Below are 21,092 nucleotides of genomic sequence, written 5' to 3' on the forward strand. Positions count from 1 at the left end.
TACAAAGCAGTGCTCTGCAGAATAGATTCGGGCTCAAGATGTGACAGTGAGAAGCAGAGGGGATGCGAGCACAGATGTGGAGCCCCTGCTGCTCCTCCCTGAGGGGAAAAATTAGGAGCTGCTGGGGTTGGGTGGGTGGGCATGGTTTATAAGCTGCCTCATGGCATGCTTTGAACTGGTTCAGCTTGGGAGAAGCTTCCCAAAAGCAGCAGGACCTGGCTGAGCCTCAACATGGCTGGACTTGTCTCCGCAGGACTGGGGAAGGCGTGGGAAGACTGCGGAAACTCCAAGAAGCCCCTGGTCACCTCTGGAGACCACAATGGTCACTGTGAAAGGCTGGATCCTCCTCCTCCTCCTCCTGGGAGCCACATCCACTCTAGGTGAAGGTTAAATGTTCCTATTGCGGTCCCCGCACTGTCCCTGCCAGCGCAGGCGCGTCTGTGGCACCGCTGAGCCAGCAGACACAGCCTGACATCCATGCGGGGTCCTGGTCTGGGTCAGAGCGGCATTTGCCCGGCCAAACAACTTCCAGACGAGGACTGGCTCCCATCCAGCCCCCAGAGCATGTCTGTGAGTCAGCCAGGCTCAGCCAGCCTCTGGTTGACCAGGGATGAGCTCACCAGCCCACTGGCAATGCCGGGACAATCCCTGCCTGCCATCCCCAAGACCCCACAGTGTCCAGTCCTCACCCATGGGAGCTTGGCACAGGGGAGACCTGGTTCTGAGGCTTTACTCCCCAGTTTAAATAAGACTGGTCCCCGCAAGCACCCCAGGAACCAGCCACAACCACCAGCTCCCTTCAGGCATGCAGGTGGCCAGCAAGCGCAGAAACCAGTCCATGACCCATCACAACATCCAACCTCATCTACCTCAGGTTTGTTTCTCCCTGTGCAGGGAGAGGCAGGATATATTTTATCACTCCAGTTATAGAAAGATGAATTGATCTGAGCTGTTCCAACACAGGAAGTACAAAAAATTTTCCTTTGGTGATAAGGGAAATAGAAAGTTTTTATCATGTCTGAGCTGCAGTGATGCTTCACTCGGCATCTCCTGCACTGCATCCTACAGGACTTCCAACCAGCCACAACCCAAAGGGAAAGCAGTAATACTGAGCATAAGGATGCCCAGTACTTTGAATCTAATTAATATATTTTATCCTTTGTAGTCATCTGATTTATTCTTTCATTTATCAACCCTTAGGACAAAGGATTCTGAAACCAGCCCTCAGCAGGGTCCAGATAGGACAGAAAACCTTCAGCCCGCTGGTAATGCTCAGCTTGGAGAGTAAGTTAATTCCCACCTTGGGTGGATTTCCCTTGCTGGGACAATTTTCCCAACAATTTACAACCAACCAATCTTATTTGAATAGATGAGGACATTTAGGGTTAGAATCATTCTATGATTCTGTGATTTAAGCAATGGAATAAATGTTAATCATCCATGACCTCCTGTAGGGTTTTGGCTATCGCTGACATGCTGTTGGCTCCTCTCCTGGAAAAGGGAAGGTCAATATGTGACCACAGCCCCGACTCCTGTGGGAGGCATGCGGGGCTGGGAGGGTGAGAAGAGCCCAGGGATGGGCCAGCACATGCTCTGACCTGCCTTTCCCCTGCCCAGACTGTCCCCATGCTCAGGGCAGTTTGTGACACCATTCCTTTAGAAGTAAAGCCTGTGAGGCATTAATGACCTGCAGAGCCCACTCTACTCATTAATTCCTAGGAGATGCCTCAACCACTCAATCTTTACTGTCCAGAGCTTGCAATTTAAATTCCAGCAGGCACTGAAAGGGTTGGACATGCTGATGCCATATCCAAAGGATTCATGTCCTAGCCTTTTGTCTGGCTCCCAGCGGCTCTCTTAGCCATTGGGAAGAATCAAAGCACCAAAACCCTGGACTCCCAGAGGTCCCCTTCATTTGCTGAGAGTTATTTTTAGGAAAACTACTAGGAAAATTGTTTTCCCCTCGAAGTGGATGACACAGGGCAGTGGTGCTGAGGCTGGCTCCATGGCTGGAAAACCTTGCCCAAATCACCCCCAGTGTCCTCTGCCCACAGGTACGAGGAGCAGCTCTCGCCGGGGAGACCCAACCTTCACCTACGTCAGACGCAGTAGGTTCCTGCCGGCGGTGCCATGGGGTATCCCTGTCCCTACCTCCCCACATCCCTGCCAGAGCTCTACGCCTCAGCTTCTCCCTCTTCTTCCACTTTCTGCTTTCTCTGCTGTTGAGGTGCTACGCAGAGCCATCTAATGCTTTTCCTCCACTGCACTCCCTTCTTCATATCCTGTTATCAACAGCCCTGCAGATTAAAGCAGCTGATCCCAAATGAGCTTAGGATCTTGCTGAGACCCAACTTTAATCTGCTGCACATTAAATTTTTGCTAGGGGTGAGCACAAATGGCCATTTATCCATGGGATGGGACCATGTTTCCAAGCCCACCTCCTCCTGCATCCCTCAAATTACTAAATAAGGTCATGGATGTGGTACTTGGGGTGCTGAACTGGAGGTGCTGATGTGCTAACACATTAAAAACTTGCCCATCTAAGCCAAGCATTCACTCTAAACCAGACATGCTGCTCCCATGGCTGCTCTCATTTAAAGGGTCTTTTACACCCACATGCTTTGGTTTTGGCCATCACTACAGGAACAGTCCAGCCCTGTGCCTGTCTGCCTTTCTAGGAAATAACCCAACCTGCTTTATTACAAATTAGGTGGAAGAGTAGGTACAGGAGATGACACAGCACACATCTCCAAGAAACCCCATTTTTAGAAACTTTAGTCACAAGCTCATCCTTGCAAACATTATTAGAACATTGTCATTTAAAAACAAGCCCAAACCACAGACTTGGAGTGGATCTCGTCCATTCAAAGTAGCTTAAATTAATAACATCTAGTAGCCCCGTTAAAGAAATCCCTTTAAAAATCTAACCCCATATTAAAGTCTCAAATGTCTTTTGCAAACTCTCTCTGTGTTTTACCAATCAGCTGGTCCCTGATGTGCTCAGGCTGCTCAGTAGCATCTCAGGCTTCTGCTTTGCACACAGTAAAAGTGGTGCTCACAACAGGACACATGCTGCCCCTATAGAAAACATATGTTGAAGTTTGGTTAAAGACATTCAACATGGTCATACCAAAAATTTTACCCTTTTCTCCCCCCCTATTTAACCACATTTGAAACACAGGCAAGTGTTGCCCTTCAGACAGCATTGAAATGACAATGTGTGTTTGATTTCCTTTAAGCCAAAGTTATTCAACACTAAGCATGAGCTGCCTGCACTTTGCTCCCTTCGAGTTTATCTTAATCATCCTGAATTCGGTAGCCTGCAGGGAATTAAGTCAGAAGCCTTCAGATGCCTTCTTGTGCTTTATTTCTCAGCTCCCTGAAATGCTTTGAGTCTGTTTAATCCATGTGGTGCATAATATCCAAATGTATAGTCTGAGCTATATAGAAGCTGCTAAGAAAACAACTGCCCGGTTTTGGGGCAGCTGTGCGTGTAATGTGCGTCTCAGTAACACACCACTGATGTTATTCAAGGTCCACTGGTGCAAGATTCAAAAAGGTTTTTGTCTCCATGGTCGAAATGGAGCGAGTGCTCAGCAAAGTGTGGCCAAACCGGGGTACAGAAGCGTACCAGATCCTGCCTAGCTGAGCGCCTCTGGGGCGTGCACTGTAATGAAGCAACTGAGGAAGGGCGGCTCTGCATTGGACATGTTTGCTCAGGTGCTCCTATAACCTCACTTACGGGCAGGGGAGGATGTCCTGGTCTCACCACCACGAAGGCGTTGTGCTCCCTTCGCTGTCATTTTACCATCTTTCTCTCCTTTGCCAGAATTCTGTGATTCCCAAGCAAGTCTGGAGAACAGAGCACAGGGAGTTTGTAGCCAAATAGCAAGATAACAGGGGGATCCAGATATGGGGAATCATCAGGGACTCACAAAGATCTTGTCAATATAGAAAAACATCCCATTAATCTCATTATAACTGCAGCTCTCAGGGCAGAGTTAGCAGTTGCAGGCAGATGCCTCCATGCAATCTCCAAGAAGGAGAAGTGTTGGGAATATCACATTGCCACAGCCCCTGCTGAAGGGGCTTGTAATCAATTATGTTATTCTTATAATCTGCTTTTAACAAATAATTCTGAAAACAGTCGATGTTTTCTGCAGGAAAGTTGTTTCAGGTTTTCTCTGATTTCTTACATTTATTTCCAGCTTTGAAAAAAATTATCAGGTAGTTGCTGTCCAGGGATGGCCTGTGATTATAAAAGGAATGACCTGAGCTTTAGGAAGAGACAGATTATTATTTAGGACTAATCACTATAGGTAATGAATATGTTTCAGAATCACTGGGAGACCAATTGTTAAACCCATTGGGTAATGCTCACTTGGCAATTACCCCACATCCTGCCCAAGCCAGGACACCATTGAATAAGGGGAGACAGCTTTTGGTATAGACAACAGTCACGACTTTTGGGCATGAATTGGTAACAGAAACCTAGAAAGTTTAAGGCATTTGGATTTGTAATTTTGCCAGGGTTGAGCTAAGAGCTCACAGTGCTGAGCTGGATTCAAATTTCCCCGGAATTCAGCCCTTTGGGGAAGGTAAATAACAGTTCCTAGCTGTAATTATATCCACGTGGCTGCTTTCTACTAATTGTCAGGTTCAGAATGACATCGTCCCTGTGTTTCTAATGCACAGCTGTGTATAATCAGGAAAAATATGTTTTGGATACAATTTATTCCTTACGCAGTATCTGCCTTATTGCATCTAAATTAAAAGCAGACACGAGATCATGCTGTGAGCATCGTGGGGCTGTTTTTTGACCTGCCTCTCCTCCAGGCTGCAACATCACCTGCCCCATGGGCCGTGTCAACGCTGACTGTGACTCCTGCATGTGTGAGGATGCCACTCTGCACGGAGAGGTGTCTCTTGAGGATGGGTCACCCGCTGACGATGCCCGGGTCTACCTGCAAGCCAAGAAACTCAAGCTGCTGACAATGGCTGATAACAGAGGCATGTTTAGGATCCCAGGGATTTGTCCTGATGGCAAAAACACCCTTAAAATAAAGAAAGCCAAATACGCAACAGCGACTGTCACCGTGCCCCAGAGCACCCGGAGAAACCTGGCGATCCAAGTGCAGCTGCACCGATCAGGTAGCCCCAAAGAGGGGGGATGCAGGAGGCTTTATGCAGTAATCAGAAATAAATTGTGATTTTAGGAGGGGAGGAGTAATGAGATGACCTTTTCCTTGTCCTGCAGGCAAACCCTACATTTTCAGGAGCCCTGAGGACAAAGCCAGGAGAGTGGGACAGAGTGTGTCATTCTGCTGCGATGCCCGTGGAAGCCCAGCCCCTGACCGCTACCTCTGGTAAGGAACTCGAGTTTGATCTGCCAAAAGTCTTAGCTGTTCCATGGATTCCAGTTTTGCCTCCTTACTGCCTCCATTAGGGTGGGGTTTTAGGTATAAACCAGCTGAATACGCTGAGAACTGATTGCTGCAAGTGATGGCTTCCTCAAGATGTGCAGACCTGGCACAGCAATGTCATCTGCTGAGGGATTGACTGGAAAAACACACCAAATCAAAAGAGTTTAAAAACCTCAGCAGAAAGACTGGCAGCTCTGCCTGCCTGCCAGCTGCCCAGCAGCCACAATTCAGTACTGCCAGGTCAAGGAGAATAATTTTTAGGTGATGCTACATAACCAACCTAAAAACAGGGAAACTGAGGCAGAAGGTCTGGCAAAATCCACGTGGCATGATGCAGGATTAGACCATCGCTCTACTCTAGCCAGGCAGTCAGACTCTGTCCCCTTAACTGTTCCTGGCAGGTACCACAATGGCTCACTGCTGGATCCCTCCTTGTACAAATATAAAAACAACCTGATTCTGAAGAACCTGAACAGAGAACAGTCAGGAGAGTATTTCTGCAAGGCCAGCAGCGCCGGGGGGTCAGCCAAGTCCCAAGTTGCCAAGCTGGATGTCATAGGTAAGAGAAAATGTGCCTGATGCTCTCCAAGCAGCTGGGGAGGCGTTGGTGTGCAGGAACCAGAAACTGTGATACATATGGGAAAGAAAAGTCACAGGAAAAATACTTGAGTTTGTTTCATGCATCCATTTGCAGACAAGCTTGTGTGAGCGGGTCATGAACCAGATGCCCTCTACAAACCAGAGCTCTGGACTGTAGATGACCTGCCAAACTCCATCTGCTGCTTTCAGTTGGTTTCCCACTGTACTTGCTGCCTGACATGGGAATATTTCTGTTTGTTTAGGAGTCTTCTAAAACTTTAGGACACATTTTATTCTGGTCATAGTCAAAAAGCCAGGCAGCAGCAGCTGGGATGCCCCCTGCAAACAGCTCTTAATCAGGGACCTAAAGCTAAAACTGAGCTACCTGCTTCACTGAAACCAGGCCAGATCAATTCAGCTAACCAGAATCCTGCAAAAACCTCACTCTTATTAGGAGAAATGTTTAGCTCAAAGGGTTTCAGACCATATAATGATGTCTGTACAATTATTTCATGCTGCTCATTAAGAAATCCTATTCCACAGGAAGAGAAGAGGCACCCTGTGACCCTCAGCCCCAAAGCCACCTCATCCGACTTCCTCACGACTGCTTCCAAAAAGCAACAGATTCCTTCTACTATGATGTGGGCAAGTGCCCAGCAAAGACCTGTGTGGGGAAGCTGGATAAGGGACTCCGGTGTAAGGACAATGTCTCCTACTGCTGTGGGGTATCCAAAATGGAAACCAGGGACATATCCTGCAATGGGTACACGCTCCCCACTAAAGTCATCGTGGAATGTGGCTGCAAAAAATGCACTGAGACCAAAATAATGGTTCGAGGCAGAGCCACAGCAGCAGATAATGGAGAGCCAATGAGGTTTGGCCACATCTACATGGGGAACAAGAGAGTGAGTATGACTGGTTACAAGGGAACCTTCTCCATCCACGTCCCAGCAGACATGGAGAGGCTGGTTTTAACTTTCGTGGATCGGCTGCAGAAGTTTGTGAACACAACAAAAGTTTTGCCCTTCAAGGAAAACGGAGGTGCTGTGTTTCATGACATCAAGCTACTGAGAAAGAAACCCCCCGTTACGCTGGAATCTGCTGAAACCAACGTGATCTCTCTGGGAGAAATGGAAGAAGATGATCCAATTGCTGAATTAGAAATTCCTCCCAATGCATTTTATAGGAAAAATGGAGAGGCCTACAGAGGCAAAGTGAAAGCCAGCGTGACGTTTCTGGACCCAAGAAACATCTCCACAGCCCCTGTGACACAAAGTGACCTGAACTTTGTAGATGAGGAAGGAGATGTATTTCCGCTCCGCACGTATGGCATGTTTTCCGTGGACTTCACTGATGAACGGGGCACCGAGTCCCTTAATGCAGAAGATGTGAAGGTTCATTTGGATGCCGCTCAGGTCAAGATGTCAGAGCACCTGCAAGAGATGAAGCTTTGGTCCCTGAACCCAGAGACAGGGTTGTGGGAGGAAGAAGGGGACTTCAACATTGAGAAAAGCAGACGGCGCAAAAGGGAGGAGAGAACTTTTTTGGTTGGGAACATGGAGATCAAAGAAAGGCGGCTTTTTAACCTGGATGTTCCAGAGAGCAGACGGTGCTACGTCAAAGTCCGGGCCTACAGAAGTGAGAGATTCCTGCAAAGTGAGCAGATCCAAGGAGTTGTGATTTCTATTATAAATATGGAGCCAGAACCAGGGTTCTCCTCCAACCCCAGAGCGTGGGGCCGTTTTGACAGTGTAGTCACTGGTCCCAATGGTGCTTGTGTGCCCGCCTTCTGTGACGAGCAAAACCCCGAGGCCTATGGAGCTTATATCTTGGCAAGCATGGGGGGCGAAGAGCTTGAAGCTGTGCCCTCTGCTCCCAAACTCAACCCTGCTGCTATTGGGGTCCCACAGCCATACCTCAACAAGCTCAACTACAGGAGGACAGACCATGAGGACTCCAACACTAAGAAAACAGCATTCAGCATTAACATGGCCAAGCCAAGCCCCAATTCCCCAGAAGAGAACAATGGCCCTATTTATGCCTATGAAAACCTAAGTGAATGTGAGGAAGCTCCTCACAGCGCTGCGCACTTCAGGTTTTACAGGATAGAGGGAGACCGGTACGACTTCAACACTGTTCCCTTCAGTGAAGATGACCTCATGAGCTGGACCGATGACTACCTGGCGTGGTGGCCCAAGCCCATGGAATTCAGGGCCTGCTACATTAAAGTGAAAATAAACGGACCCCAAGAGGTGAACGTAAGATCTCGTAACATGGGTGGGACGCACCCGCGCACCATTGGCAGGCTCTATGGGATCAGGGACGTCCGCAGCACCCGCGACCCCCAGCAGCGGGACGTGTCGGCAGCCTGCGTGGAGTTCAAGTGCAGTGGAATGCTCTTTGACCAAGACCGCGTGGACCGCACGCTCGTCAAGGTGGTGCCACAGGGCAGCTGCCGCCGAGTGAGCGTCAACAGCATGCTCCACGAGTACCTGGTGAACCACCTGCCCATGGCCACCAACAATGACACCAGTGAGTACACCATGCTGGCGCCTCTCGACCCGCTGGGACACAACTACGGCATCTACACTGTCACCGACCAAGACCCGAGGATCGCCAAGGAAATCGCCCTGGGCAGGTGTTTCGACGGCTCTTCTGATGGCACCTCCAGAACCATGAAGAGCGATGTGGGCGTTGGGTTGACTTTCACCTGTTCGGAGAGGAGTGCAACGGAGCAAAGCATCTTCCAGTCTCAGAGGAACTCGGGCCAGCAGTCCATGCTGGTTCAGCCAGGGCAGAGCCCCGCGTACCGGAGGCCGCCGGCAAGCCGCCGAAACAACCAAGTCAGGATCCCCGTGAGAGGTCAACGTCCTGTCTCCTAGAGCTGTAGAGAAGCATTGGTAAAGTCACTCACGCTCAATTAAATAGGATTTGAAAGTAACATCAACCTGCTAATAACCTAATTGAAAGCTGGTAGATGTCATTATTTGTGAGACATAATTAAGGTGCCACTTTTTTTTTCCCTACCAGAAAGACATCAGGCAAAAATTGGGGGCGAGCAGCGGTAGTGAGTTCATGTCTTATTAAATGCATCCATAAAAATCTTCTTTCTGCCTGACATTAAACAGCTTCACATGATAGCCTAAAGGGAAGACTAAACACATGATTCAATTAAGTCATGTACATAAAACACTCTTCTGTTCTGCAGCTGCAGACTTTGCCAGCCCAAGTACCTGTACAGTAGTTGGTAACATGAAAAGGAATAAACTGGTTTCCTCATACTGAATTCAACTGCAAGGTTTCGTACTTGAAATGTAAGTATTTTATTTATTTCTAGCTTGTTTTAGAATTACTGTATTCGAGCTAAACTACCGGCAGCTGCATTTCTAAGAACTCATATGCTCAATAGCACAGAGAAGCCATATGGATTTGTAGGCTCCACATGGATAAAGCTAGAGTTTTCTCTTGCTTCTTGCATTATTTGACAAGAAAATCCATGCTCTACAGTAGGGTAGGTTAATAAAAAAAGTAATTTTGTAACTCTGACAACACTGTGTCACTTCTGTGTTTGAAATGCCCAAGTAAATAAACCACGTGTAGAACAGAGCAAGGAATAACCTGCAGGATTTCACCTGTCTGTTCGGAAACAGGTCACAGCTTTATCAATGTGAGACTGATCCCGGGTATGGGTGAGGGGTTTGGTGGGTGCCTGGTGCTCCCCCAGGTCCAGGGTTTGGCCATGACATGCTGCAGTCAGGGAATCTGTGCCCAGCTTGAGATGGGGAGAGTCAGGGACAGTGCTGGGAGAAGCAGAGCAGCAGGTCTGGGCAAAGATGAATTAAAGAATAAAACAAGATGGAGGGAAGAACCTGTGCTTTAAGGATTATAGGAAACCAGGCAATATAGAGCAGGGCTGGATGAAGGGACAAGGAGAAGACAGGCTTCCCTCACACTCAGCAGCGGGACATTGCTGGGCAAGAAGCTGCTCTTAGCTGAAGACACAGCTGCCCACAGCAGGGGTCAGGCAGTGATCCCTCTCCAAGTGACCTATTCCATTTCCCTCACTACTTCTAGAGCAACAAGGACCTCACCAGTACAGAAGACATCCTGTGTTTGTTTACTCCCAAACACTGGCAATATATTTTTAGGGTGCAGATAAGCCAGCAAGTCTCCAACACTGAAATTCCCACTGAGAGAGATCATGATAGGTGGGCAGTGCTACTGGGCGCAAACTGGAATTCAAACATGTTTCCCTCTCCTCCCAGTCCTCTCTGATGGATATGAAGACAGTTCTAAGTCTATGCTGTCACACCTACAGCCCATCAAGGGCACGGGGAATCTTTCAATAGCATTTAGGAAGCTTCAGAACAGGTTCACAGGTCTGACACAGGGCAGCCTGAAATATGCTTAAACAGGTAAAAAAACCCCTAATAATCCAGGTTTTTAGGCAAATCGACAGTTATCAAAGAGAAGCAGAAAAGGAAGAGCTGTGGAATACTCTGGCACATCCTCTTCATACCAGTCAATTTAGACTCTGTGTATTTTCTTTTGTGTCTAGTCTGCTGCAAGGGCTTGGCTCGAGCCGGAGCCAAGGCAGCCAGTGGGGAGCATTAGCTTGGACCTTCCCACAGAGCTCTTGGCTTGCACAGAGAAATGTCTCTTCCCTCTGCTCCCCTCCTCCTCTGCAGACAGACAGCCAAATCCCAAACTTAGTTTCATCACTTTGAGGGTGAAGTAACACAAATGACTTCTACAGACCAACCCAGGAGATAAATGGATGAAAGCAGGCTCAGGAGACGATCCCTGTGCCGCATGTGGGCTCGCCAGTCAAACCCAGCAGAGTACAGGGCTCTTCCTCCTGGAGAGAGATGTCTGTTTAACAGCACTGAAACAGTCACAGCCCTACAGTCCGGAACAGCCAGGAGCTCTCCAAGTTTCCCCAGACTGTCCCCCTCTGCAGCTTAGCACTAACTTGGAGGAACAAACTAATCTGTGCACTCACTGAGTCCCTGAGCTCTCGGAGGCTGCTGGCAGAGCGTGTTGGACACAGAGCAAGACAGAGGTTTCAAACACGGGTGCTCAAGCACTACCACCAGAAAACAACCTTGGTCCAACAAGCACCACTCAGTGCTAACACTTCACCATCATTCCAAATACATTAAGCAAGTTTATATAGAAGAAAAGCTGCACCAGTGCGTCCCCCACTCGCACAGGTTTTATGCTACAGTTCAATGTCAGTTCTGACTTCTCCAGCTTGTGTTTATGGTCAGTGTATGGCAATGTCCCTTCTGCAACCTGAAACCTAACCCACACTCCCACATATCAAAGGAGAGGATCAGCTGGAGGAATGCAGGGAGGCTGGGACTCAGCTCCTCCCTCGGCCTTAGCCTTCAGACCACCAACCTTGAGGAACAGGCTGAAGCAGGAGACCTGGCTCCTAAACAGCAGCAGGTTTGTGGCTGATGGTAAAGCATCTTCCATTAAGGTCACTTAGTTTCCAACCCTCAGATAAATCCAGTGACCTATCCCTCCATCCTGTTTCTAAAAAAAGGAAACTATTGCTTCCCAGAAGCTACCAGGATGTCAGCAGTTGGGATAAACAAAAGGCGAAATGTTCTTGTCTAGCCTCAACTTTCAAAATTATTTGGGGGTTTTGCATGTAATTTTATAAAAAGACTCAAGTATTCCTCTGATTAGTCACATTTTTTGTAATTTATTCAGAGAACAGGAATAAAAAGGTTTCCTAGGAAGCAGGGGAAGTGGGAAGCTCGTGGAATATGAAACAGATGCATCTAACTGCGAGTCACCAGCATCCTGGGAAATATCACTCCCTCTAACACTTGTTTGAAATCCATAATGAAATCATCCCTATCCAACACCAGAGCCCTTCTGGTGCCCAAACATTCTGCAGTTCTGCCAGTAATTTGGCCTCAGTGATGTTAAACTGAGCTATGGTGGAGGCTGGGTCTACGAATACCTCTGCTACTTTCCCTCTGTCCCCTGAGAGGAGAACAGCTGTTTTATTTTGCTAGGATCCCCTTCCAATGGCCAGAGTGGCTGTACTCAGCTTCAGCAGCAGCACTGGGGATTGAATCACTGTGACTTGTGTTCCAGAGTCAACCCTGACATGCTATTCCACACTTCATCAGTGAAAGCCCCATTTTTGTTTTGTCCATTCTGCAAAAATAATCAGATTTTCATTACCTACTGAGTCAAATCCCAACAGACCCAGGTGAAAGCTAAGTTTCCAAAGAGACATTTTGGCTAACAGCTGCCTGGGGAACACCAATTCCCTTTAAAGCTTCCCCATATGCCAAAAATAGCATGCCAAAGATTTCCTCCATAAAAAAATAAATTAATCTTACCTTCTTTTGCACAACTGGGGTAAAGTTGTGCATATTCAGAGCTAAGATATAAACTGTTAAGCGACACAGAACTGTCCAATCTTTTATAACCTCTTGTGTAGAAAGCAAGTGAAGCCTTAAAGCAAACTGCAGAGATCAAAAGATTAAGTTACAAGCACAGGTACCCCAGCTGCAATACGGTTTAGACATTACTTGCTATTAAACAACTCACTGAAGACATTCTGTACCAGATTTTCACCATCTTCTGTCCAGCTGACCTGGGGTTTTGCCCAAAAGAGATGCAGCGAGCTCCATCTACAGGGATCCTGGGCACATGCCACCTCGAACTTCCCAAAAACGCAGGGAAACTCCTCCCTGTTGCTCTATGCTTTAGTGAGAACTGGAATTGCTGCCAGCCAGCAATAACTGACAGCAATAGGTCTCACACGAGGCTCCATCTAAAACTGACAAAAAAAAATATACACAAACAAATTAAAGAACTTTTAAAGAATTTTCTTCAAGTCATTCATAGGAACAAAGTGGTTCCTTTAAGAGTTTGGTTATCTAAGAACTTTTAATCTCGACTTTTGTGCCTGAACTTTTGACACTGTATTCTTTCTGTGGGAGTCACACATCACTGTTCATTTTGCTCAGGTCATAAATGAATCACAATTCATTTTCCAGTGCCCAGGGACCTGGGACACCAGAAAAGTTGGGTCCTGAAATACTAAAATTGTTGAGTCCCAGTTAACTAAAACACTTCTCATAATTCCAAAATTCTTTATCATTAGTTCTTAAAATTATCTCTAAATTGTGGTGAGTGGGATTTTATTTTGGTAGACTAATTTCTCTGCTAATTCAGCTTCTGACACAATCCATGCCTGGGGCCAAAGCCCCATCATGCAGCTGATTAGTGTCAAAAACCTGTCTGTGGGGAAAGGGAAAAAACGTTCTTATCCTCAGCAAACATTTAATATTTGAATTCCAGTGATGCCCATGAACGTTCTTTAAAAATAACTGATGAAAAATTCCCAGAAGCTCCAGCAGGGAAAACACAAGGCAAGCAGCCATGCAGTTATGACCAGTGATGTAGTAAAACGCAGAAAACTCCCAAAACCACCACTTTCCCGAAAACCACAAAAAATCACTCACCCACCCACCTTTCCACTGGCATAAGGCAATAACTAACCTGCCACAGACTGACCTAAACAGACTAAAAGCAAAACGACTCCACAACCATCACTTGCAAGGAGTGGGTAGGAGCAAAACACAAAAATACATCATTTGCTCGGAAATTAACTTGCCAGATTTAGATCTTCTGCAGCACAAACTGCACTGAGTCTGCAGCCAGAGGCAACAGGAATTCTCCACAGCAGCCTGACTTCCACCTTGCTGCTGTTTCCAGTTTTTGACTCTGATTCATAGGCTTGGATTTCTTGGAGGACAGTGTGTTTTGGAAAACCTGTCAGAGGCAGATTAATGTCGGACCAATGGCAATTAAAGAAAAATACAGCAGCATCTGCTTTAACAGATGCTTCTTCAGAAACATTTTAATCCTTGTCATGTAACACATTCTTCTAGATTTTTTGCTTTTACTTCAGTAGAACTCAGAAAAAAACAGGAAGAAGTTGAGCAAATAACATCAGAGCAGCTCCTAAGATGTGGCCAGTCTTCATTTTGCTGTTATCCTCACAGTGCTACCTTACTTCTAAGAAAAAAAAAGTTTAAAAGAGTCACCAATTTTGGGGTTCTTCACATGAAATACTCATATATGTCATTAACCAAAGGCTGAGGAAAAGCTTGGATTAGATTAACTCCTCATCATGGAGAAAGTACAATAGTAGAATGTAAACTTTCTGGATGGATGGCACACAAATATTAAATGGGATGTACCCAAAGATATGAAAACAGAAAGGAGAAGGAAAAAAATTATCATGGGCAAGAAAAGATTCTCTAGACCTTCAAAGCTAAATTATTAATCTCAATGTGGGGATACAAAGGGAGTTTTAAGGTCCACAAGAAAATCAAACTAGATAGTCTAAGTCTCAGTGAGCACAAAACTCTGAATTAGAGAAGCACTGGACTTTAGTATTTTCAGATCAAAGTAATTGTGCAAAACTTATCCCTGAGGAAGATTATACCAAAAGTCCTCAAAGAGAAACGGAAAACGTTGTATAAAAATAAATTTATTTCTCAACAGTGGAAATGGGGATTTTATTCACCACCTTCAGCATTCAGAGACTCTCCTCCTTCATGAGGAAAGAGGAGGAATCAGTAACCCACGATGAAAATATGCAGATGACAGTAGGATCAAACACTTTGGGAGGAAACTCCTTAATTAAGCTGAATGTTAAAAGTGGGCTTTGAAATATTTTATATTTCTATTAACTTACAGACATTTTAAAATACATCTATTGTTTTATATCCTGTGCCAATAGTCCCCTCTCTTTCAGAGTCTTTTTTTGCCGTGCTAAGTTTGAGTGTTTGAAATCTGCATTCCTGATGAACTGTCCGTGGATTCTGTTGGAACCAAGAGTGCATATATCCGTTGTAGAAGTCAACTGCTGTAAGCTTCTTCTTTAATATGACTGTTTTGATTCCAACCCAGCCTTCCTAGAAATAAAAACAAATAAAAATGGCATAAGTTCCTTCCATGGTTTAAAATTATCTTTAGCTCTCATTGGCTGGCTTGCAGAATACATTTTATTTAATGTCATCAGGTTTACAAGTCAAAATTCTTGCTTGCAAGTGCAAAGCCTGTTAGTGGAAATTAAAAGTTTAAGGTAACAAACAAAAAGTCTTGTGCTAATGTAAAGCAGTACAGAGAATAAAAATGGACAATTAAAACAAAAGTCACGCAACACATGAATACTAAAAACCTCATCTTTGGGGCAGTGAATAAAAAACAAATGGGAAAAGCCTACCTTGCATCGAACTATCAGTGTTTGGGACACTTTATGGAACAGCAGTGAACCAGGAACAGCTTCACAGTCACTTAGTATTTGATCTAAAAACAAAGCAAGATCATCTTGCATTTTTATGCCAACGAGCGCAGAGAAAGTTGGAAACAATTCTGTCTCTTTGAAGCATGATAACAATCTTGTGTCAACATTTTGCTCAAAAATATTTTATTGTATTCTGTGTTTTCTTACAGCCAAATGAGCAGGAAGAATCAGAGCAGTCACCCTCTGGCACTGCATCTGATCCATGAACACTCACTAACTGTTTGCTCTGGCACATCCCTCAGCCAACACAGCGCTCGGATTCCTGCAGAAAATGGTTATAAAATTTAACTTAACAGATTAATTTAAAAGTAAATACCAGAAAAACCAGGGATATTATCCACTTCCACAAAATCCAGAAGTTTAACAGTAGTGCCCTTCCAGAGCGTCTGCAAAGGAAACTGGAAACAGAAGCAGATGACACAGTGAGAATATATTCACAATTTTCAGGCAAGTGCCTAGTGTTTTTTTTTTTCTTATGCAAAATACCTGTGATAATAACATTAGGGGAAAATTTATATATATGTCTAGATAGGAGACTTTCCTGGTTCTTCCTCATCTCTAACCATTAGCATATGCAGTACCAAGTAAAGCAATTAGCTACAACAGCCCTTTCACTGTAGCTGTTTGCACTGTTACTCTCATGCAGAAACGTCACTGTAGTGTTTCAAACCCCATCAGGGGAAATCTCAGAGCTAAGGGAACAATATAAAATTACTGAGCTGATTTCACACTTGGCACCAAGTTCACAAGAATTCTCCTTCACATTAATTCCACCTCCAGTGCTAAACTACCAGGATTTTAAAACACATGCTAAAATTACAGAGGCTAAAATAACTAAACCTGAGGTTCAGTCATCAGTTAAAATATCTACACCAATGTCAGCCATGCTAGAGGTCAGAAAAGGGTTCAGAAAAATCCACTGTCTTACCATACTTCCTATTGCACGATGCAGTTGAATTATTTGTTGAGCTGTTTGCTCCTCCCATTTTATACAGCTCTTTGCTATAGAGATTTTAGGAGCTAAGGAGGGGAAAAAGAAATCAGAAGATTTAGTAGTTTGTTTTGCATCTTTTTGCAAAAACAAACAGCTGTGCTACTTCATGCTATTTTAAACCTCAGTTTATCCTGACCAATGGCAGGTTTACCATCCAGTCACAGGTACCTCAGACAATTGGAGAAAAGGTTTTGTAAAAACCTCAGTTTGGATTATTTATATTTTAATCTCAGTCATTCTCCTATTTACCCATTGCACTGCAAACTGACAACATGTTTACAAACACAGCTGTAACCCTTCTGTCTGCATTACAACCATGAAGAGTAACAAACTCAGATTTTGTGACATCACCACTGATTTTGATATTGCACAAACCACTCTGAAAAAATAAACATAATGTAGTAAGTCTGGAGATTTCTGAAGCATTTTTAAGACAGAGAAGGCAGTGAAGAGATCATACTGAGAAAGGAATCTAAACAAAAATACAACCCAGCACAGCAGGAAACTTAGTTTTCCAGTTGATAAAACAAAATGAACAAGTCATATTAAATAGTATGTATACCTACCAAATGTTACTCCTTCTTTTGGCTGCTCTTTTTTGTTTTTTAAGCTTTCAGGCAAGTTTTTCAAAACTGCCAACAGCTGCAAAATAAATTTTGAACAGGGTATTAGCCAACCTAAGTTTAAGCAATAATAAACAAAGTAAAACTCAGCTTTCAATAGTGAAACTTTCTTGTGAGCTTTTAGAAAACTGGGTAAGTATATAAGAAGTATATAAGACTTGCATCATACACACAGATACACTAAAGGCATTCTTCCCACTGAATTACAATTAAAAAACCACAAGTATTTTTTAATGGATTATATCCTCTCAGATATTTATTCCAGAACAGGATAGAAGTTGATTATTAAGATGAAAAAGTAGATATTCACTTCAATGAAAGAAGAACCTGCACTGTTTCCAAACACAGCACTAAGTTTCAGATCATTCTCCTTTTAAAGCTGCAGGTAACTCAGAACAAGATTGATAAGAATTCTGTTTGCACGTGTTCAAAGCGAGGTACTAATCAGAAGTGACAGAGTTGGCAGGACTTTACCATGTTTGCACCCATCTTTGCTAACATCCCTTCCAGCTCCTGTGCTGTACAGCAGGGAGGAACAGCAACCTCTTCTTGCTTAATAATTGGACCTACATCGAACCTGCGAGGAAGAAAACACATGAGTTGACTGGAGGAGCTGAAACTCAATTAGCAGTTCAAAACCCTACATTCAGTACATTAACTCAGTTACTAATTACCCCTTTTTCCCCCCTCTGAAAGTATTTTCCACACGTCATTTTCACATTATCAAATGTTTGGTTCGCAAGACAACACAGGGAATAGAGTATCAGATCTATCTCAGCAACAAGATTCACCTCAGCAAGCTGAGGCTGATATAACACACAATTCACAGCTCAGAACATGAGATCTCAGAAGAAACAACCTGAAGTACTCAGAGGAAATTTTTTTTTTGCACTTTCCTAAGATCTATTATCAGACAAGCATGTAACAAAGAAAAGGTAACTAAGATAATGTATTTCCACAAGCCTTTTAAGCCAGATTTTGGGCTGAAACTAAACCATATAAACTGTCTCATGCCTAGACAGGCAATTGCTTGTCCTTTGTTCACTTACAGGTGATTCTGAAGTCTGAAAACCAGATCTTTTATGTCCTGTCATACCAAGTCTATTGATAGAGCTGTGTGACTGTTGTCTGCTCCCTGTAATAATGTTAAGAATTAGAGAACAGGCTTGGAGTGCAAATCACACACTCACTGAAATACTGTATTTGTGACAAACATCATATGGTCAGATGAACATTTTTAAGTATTTCTAATTTTAATATTAAGCACACATATTAAATAATAGTCATTATACAGACTGATTTAAATTATTATTTCAGTGGTGATGATTTAAAGTCCTGAGAGGCAAGAACAGCAGTGAGTTGCTTGAAAGGCACATCAAACCTACCTTTTTGGTCTTATTTCCATAATTGTCACCCCAGTCACCCTATCACCATGAAGCACAGTGTGGACTACAGGTGCAGGACCACGCCATCGTGGGAGACAGCTGGGATGGATGTTCAGAACACCACTAAAACGAAATAATTCAAAGTTAGAGTAGGAACAGTACTTGGAGCACACATAAATGAGTGCACAACACACATGACAGTAAAACTACTTTCAGAATTATCTGCTCAGACCATCTGGAGTGTTACTGGCTTAAATATACACCTAAAGGAAAATTCGCACTCTATAAACTTCAGTTTCTCAGCAAACACGGAAAGAGAGATGAGAGGAATAAAGGTAAATACATTCTGCTGAACATTTGCATCAATGTGTTAAAAGACAATGAACCTCACATCCCAGGTATGTTGACCCAACCTGCTACAAGTCACAGGTGCTGACTCAAAACCAGAGTACAGTGACAGATGTCCTGTCCACTCACTTACTATGGGAACTGCAGAATCAGGTCCTCGCTCAGGAGGCGTCCGAATGATGCCACCACCCCCACATCAAACTGCCCCGCGGGCCCCGTGTGCGGCCACTCGTGCACAGGCAGCTGGAGCTCCCGGGCACAGCTCCTCACGGGCAGGTCCCCGGGCAGGCGGGACGGCAGGGTCACCACCTCCAGCCGGGACACGAGCGGGTCCTCGCTGGGCTCTCTGGGGGGACAAGGAGTTGAAGGCCTTGTAATGGCAGAGCAAGGGAGAGGCGAGGGCTGGGTCACCTCCACCCCTCGCTGTGCCCCTGTGCCCTTCCACAGCACCTGCCTCTCCGCCTCCCACCCCCTCCCTGGTCCCCCTTCCCTGACCCTGCCCTCAGCCCCCTCACCACCCTTGAACCCCAGACCCCTCACAAACCCCCACAGTCTCTGTGATCCTGGTGCATGGACCGACTAATACCGCCGCGGTTCCTGTCCCACCCTCAAGCTCCTTCCCCTCCTCTTCCCTACCACCCTCTGCCCAACCCACGGTCCAGACCCCTCCTCATTCCTCAGTGACCCCCGAGCCCCATCACCGGCCTCATCTCCCATCCCTCAGTGCTCATCCCTCCCTCACCCTGCACAGCCCCTCGGGCTCCGTGCCCCTCAGAGCCCGACTCCCCCTGAGGCCCCTCTCACTGCCCCGTGTCCCCTCAGGCCCGTCCTGCCCAGGCCCGTCCCCGCTCTCGCGGCGGTACCCGGCGGCCCGCAGCGCTCGCAGGGCGGTGACGGCGAAGCGGTCGGTGCCGAAGAACAGGACCCGCCATGGCGGCCCCTCGCGCCAGGCGCGCAGCAGCCGGGCCCGCATCGCGCGGCTCCCCGCGCGCTGCGATGACGCGCCGGGACCCGCCCCGGGGCAGGGCCGCCCCTCAGCGCTGCGGGGCTGCGGGGCTGCGGGCAGCGGCGGTTCACCGTGCACTTATAGAATATCCCGAGCTGCGAGGGACACAACAGGGTCATCGGGTCCCACTCCTGGCCCTGCGCAGGACACTGCAGCAGTCCCACCATATTGTCCAAACGCTTCTTGAACTCGGGCTCGGTGCTATGAGCACTGCCCTGGGGAGCCTGTTGCAGTGCCCGGCCACCCTTTGGGTGAAAAGCCTCCTGATACCCAACCTAAACACCCCTGACTCAGCTTCATACCATTCCCTCGGATCCTGTTACTATTCACGAGGGTGAACAGATCGGTACCTGCCCCTGCCCTGCCCCTCGTGAGGGTGCTGGAGACCCCCATGAGGTGGTCCCTCAGTCTCCTCCAGGCTGAACAAGCCAAATGGCCTCAGCCACTCCTCATGTGGCTTCCCCTCCAGAGCCTTTACCATCCTTGTGGCTCTCCTTTGGATGCTCTCCAATAGCTTATATGTCTTTTTGATTTTCTGGTGCCCAAAACTGCCCCTAGGACTCGAGGTGAGGCCGTACCAGCACAGAGCGGAGCGAGACATCACCTCACTCCACCAGCGATGCTGTGCCTGATGCCCCCCAGGACACAGTTGGCCCTCCTGGCTGCCAGGGCACTGCTGACTCATGGCCAACTGGCCACCGACCAGGACCCCCAGGTCTCTTCCCACAGCTGCTATCCAGCCTCTTATTCCCCAGTCTATACACACAGCCAGGATTGCCCTGTCTCAGGTGCAGAATCAGGCACTTACCCTTGTCAAACCTCATACTGTAGAATTGTAGAATCATAGAATGTTATGGGGTTGGAATGGATCTCATTAATGCATATAAATATCTCAGAGTTGGGTACCAACTGGTCTCAGGCTCCTTTCAGTAGTGCCCAGTGACAAGACAAGGAGCAATGGCCATAAAAAAAACACAAGTTCCACCTCAACATGAGGAAGAACTTCTTTATGTTGAGGGTGGCAGAGCACTGGAACGGGCTGCCCAGGAAGGGCACGGAGTCTCCCTCTCTGCAGACATCCCAAACCCACCTGGACACATTCCTGTGTCACCTGCTCCGGGTGACCCTGCCTTGGCAGGGAGGTTGGACTGGATGATCTCCAGAGGTCCCTTCCAACCCTGACATCTCTGTGGTTCTGTGATCGTGGTGTGGGGTGTGGGGCTGTCAGGGCAGCCCTCAGGATCTGTGCAGCTCTGACAGCTCCAGCCCCCCAGTGTCGGTGCTCCCAAGCAGTGTCACTGCGGCCACAGCCCTGTAACCCTGACCATGAATTGTCTGTGCTGCCTCAGTGCAAAGATAATGTGGAAAAACATCGTGGGCAGAAA

At 46.4% G+C, this 21,092-nt stretch overlaps 3 protein-coding genes across 4 annotated transcripts in view; 1 reads left to right on the top strand and 2 right to left on the bottom strand.

Moving 5' to 3' along the window:
- LOC113947628 (gonadotropin-releasing hormone II receptor-like) overlaps positions 1-4,927 on the bottom strand; it is a 24,442-nt gene extending 19,515 nt beyond the window's left edge. The window contains exons 1-3 of the mRNA XM_027644394.1: positions 4,822-4,927; positions 3,743-3,852; positions 2,978-3,078 (exon numbers count right to left, since the gene is read on the bottom strand). The gene's annotated coding sequence lies outside the window, so the exon portion shown is untranslated. The remainder of the gene's footprint in view (positions 1-2,977; positions 3,079-3,742; positions 3,853-4,821) is intronic.
- Positions 1-9,616, top strand: part of CILP (cartilage intermediate layer protein) — an 11,073-nt gene extending 1,457 nt beyond the window's left edge. For both annotated transcript variants that reach the window (XM_027644393.1, XM_027644391.1), the window contains exons 2-9: positions 254-380; positions 1,201-1,284; positions 2,055-2,108; positions 3,535-3,720; positions 4,837-5,151; positions 5,258-5,366; positions 5,825-5,982; positions 6,546-9,616. In XM_027644393.1, the coding sequence (XP_027500194.1) occupies positions 320-380; positions 1,201-1,284; positions 2,055-2,108; positions 3,535-3,720; positions 4,837-5,151; positions 5,258-5,366; positions 5,825-5,982; positions 6,546-8,884 (3,306 nt within the window). In that variant the 5' untranslated portion in view covers positions 254-319 and the 3' untranslated portion in view covers positions 8,885-9,616. The remainder of the gene's footprint in view (positions 1-253; positions 381-1,200; positions 1,285-2,054; positions 2,109-3,534; positions 3,721-4,836; positions 5,152-5,257; positions 5,367-5,824; positions 5,983-6,545) is intronic.
- Positions 9,617-14,512: 4,896 nt separating this feature from the next.
- Positions 14,513-19,674, bottom strand: MTFMT (mitochondrial methionyl-tRNA formyltransferase). The gene is given in 10 exon segments (XM_027644184.1): positions 14,513-14,808; positions 14,810-14,959; positions 15,271-15,353; positions 15,668-15,749; positions 16,280-16,371; positions 16,912-16,987; positions 17,443-17,545; positions 18,354-18,476; positions 18,835-19,047; positions 19,565-19,674. Coding segments are annotated over 10 exon segments (1,083 nt in total). The 3' UTR covers positions 14,513-14,757.
- Between the last annotated feature and the right edge of the window lie 1,418 nt (positions 19,675-21,092).

Source organism: Corapipo altera, unplaced genomic scaffold (assembly GCF_003945725.1).
Source record: "Corapipo altera isolate COAL_440 unplaced genomic scaffold, ASM394572v1 50, whole genome shotgun sequence".
Taxonomy (NCBI): Eukaryota; Metazoa; Chordata; class Aves; order Passeriformes; family Pipridae; genus Corapipo; species Corapipo altera.